General features: G+C 41.3%; 1 protein-coding gene across 1 annotated transcript in view; it reads left to right on the top strand.

The window, feature by feature from the left end:
- LOC134083435 (uncharacterized) overlaps positions 1-2,449 on the top strand; it is a 5,611-nt gene extending 3,162 nt beyond the window's left edge. The window contains exons 4-7 of the mRNA XM_062539759.1: positions 212-506; positions 1,220-1,374; positions 1,716-1,995; positions 2,299-2,449. Coding sequence (XP_062395743.1) covers positions 212-506; positions 1,220-1,374; positions 1,716-1,995; positions 2,299-2,449 — 881 coding nt within the window. The remainder of the gene's footprint in view (positions 1-211; positions 507-1,219; positions 1,375-1,715; positions 1,996-2,298) is intronic.
- Positions 2,450-2,668: the final 219 nt, after the last annotated feature.

The following is a 2,668-nucleotide window of genomic DNA, read 5'->3' as shown; positions in this document are numbered from 1 at the left end:
CCAGTGCTAAGCTAACGCGCAATTCAATAGTGACATCCAGCCCCCCTTATTAGTGGAGATCAGTGGGGAAGCAGGAGGGGACAGACAGAGAAGGAATGCAACTGGATACATGTTGCAGGTGGTTTATAAAGGCGTTTTAAACTGTAGCATAGTGACTTCTTGACACAATCATGCTGTTTAAGTGATGTGAATGTAAAACAATTCTTTACAGCTAAAAATTTGGCATTGTATGGAAAGGCCACACAATCAGACACATTTGACCCAGCTGCAGGGCTCAGTGATGCCCACAATGCCATAGATGGAAACCGTGACCCACATTTTTATCATGGATCCTGCACCCACACTGAAGCACAAACGAATCCCTGGTGGAGGGTTGATCTTCTGAACCCATACGTCATCACCTCCGTCACCATCACCAACAGAGGAGACGGCTACTCTGAGAGACTCAACGGAGCTGAGATTCGTATTGGCAACTCCCTGCTGGACAATGGCAATAGTAATCCAGTGTGAGTTTCAAAATGTCTTAAATGATCAAAGGTGACAGGGAGTGTTGAGATAATGTATAGGCTATTATTTTTTCAATTTCCCTCCCCTGATACCACTCTGGTTTTGATGAATGTGAGAAATATTCTTTTAAAGATTTTTTTGGTAGTGTTTTTGGTACAATGCTATAAACTCTTGCCCGCTACAGTATGTTTGGAAATTTGCAGCAACGTCATACCGGTATTTTCACATGCAAATTAAGGGTCTGGTAAACAGTTGCAGTTAACTTTTGGCAATGTTTCAGCAAATTTGCGGCAAATGTCAGAAATTCACTGGAAGTTTGTCATTATTGGCTAAGTGTGATGGCAAATCACTGGCGAACACATCTGCCACTAGTGGTAAAGTTCTCATTATTGCTACAGGACTTTGCTGGAACTTTGCCACTAGCGGCCTAGATTGGCAAACTGGCAATATTTTCTAGTGAACTCTATTGTTTCCCACAAATCACCCACAAGTTTGCTGCAAATCTCCCGCAAACATTCCATTTTTGTAAGGGTTAGGGTAGTTTTAGTGATTGTTTTATTTTGTTATATATTATTTTATTGTCTGTTTTTTTAATGAAATTGTTTGTTTGATGGACCGAGCGTTTTATTGTTGATTTTGTAGGGTGAACTTGAGTGGTGAGAAAGGCACCCATAAATTAAATGCATTATTATTATCAACTCTTTACTTTCAGGGCTGGGGTAATTCCCTCCATCCCAGGTGGCAGATCCCTCAGCTTCACATGGGATAACGGGGTCCAGGGACGCTATCTTAATGTTCTTCTGCCTGGAGACAACAAGGTTTTGAACCTTTGTGAGGTTGAGGTGTATGGATATCCAGCTCCAAATGGTAAGCATCACTCTTGTAAACATATCATGTGACAACATACACAAACTATTTTTTTTTAAGTGATATAGATTGTCAGTGCTTCTTATTTGAGATAGGAAGCATATCAAGATGGGGTCCTATGGGGTCAGGATCTGACACAGTTGTATTAGTCTGGCAGCATCTTGTCTTGATCTGTTAGTGTGTTGGTGCTGGTATATGAACAGGTATTCCCATGATTGAGATACAGATTGGACGGCAAAGGAGATTCAGATCTTCAACATTCTCCACCACTCAATTCACGGCATGATACTTACAGTAATATTGGGTAGCTAATTTAATATTCTTTCAATGTTTCCACGCAGGTGAAAATGTGGCTTTAAAAGGGAAAGCAACACAGTCAGAGCTTTATGGAAATGGCTTTGCATACAATGCCATTGACGGGAATCGTGACAGCAATTATTTTCATGGTTCCTGCTCTTGCACGGAAAGACACCTCAACCCTTGGTGGAGAGTGGATTTGCTCCAAAATCATAAAGTCTTCTCTGTGGTAATCACCAACAGGGCTACTGTCCCCACTAGGCTGGATGGGGCTGAAATACGAATCGGAAATTCTTTAGAGCAGAATGGTATCAACAACCCCAGGTAAAAATGGTCTCTCAATTTTTTTTGCTCAATGTACAGTATATGATACAGATACTACTTTACGACCAAAGCCTCTAAATGTAATTCCTTGTCCTCTGAAGAGATACTGTGTGTGTGTGTGTGTGTGTGTGTGTGTGTGTGTGTGTGCTTGCTTGCGTGCGTGCGTGCGTGCGTGCGTGCGTGTATAGGTTCCTCTACATAATCTGTGACAGACTTTGGAATTTTTTCCGAGATAATGGTATAGTGTAGTAGCCCTATGCACATGGACCCTGTATTAGTGTTCAAATCCTGATTTTTTTCCAGGTGTGCAGTGATCTCCTCCATTCCTGCTGGGTTCTCCGAGACCTTTGAGTGTCATGGGATGGAGGGACGCTATGTTACCGTGGTGATTCCTGGACGTGTAGAGTATCTGACACTCTGTGAAGTGGAGGTGTACGGATCACCACTGGACTAAAGTGCAGCGCTAACATCCAGTGAAACAGCACACAGGATGGAAAATCTGTTAACTTTCTCAATTTCAAATGTATATTGTTTTGGACAACACTATGATTTATTGAAATGGTAACTCTTCAGATAAGGCTGGTATACACCTGTCAAGATATTATGTAAATGGTATGTATATAAAACCGACATTTTATATTAAATTCTGCAGCTAAATAATGACTATATACGT

The sequence above is a fragment of the Sardina pilchardus genome, chromosome 6, assembly GCF_963854185.1.
Source record: "Sardina pilchardus chromosome 6, fSarPil1.1, whole genome shotgun sequence".
NCBI classification, from domain to species: domain Eukaryota; kingdom Metazoa; phylum Chordata; class Actinopteri; order Clupeiformes; family Clupeidae; genus Sardina; species Sardina pilchardus.
This window is presented reverse-complemented; position numbering and strand designations above follow the sequence as displayed.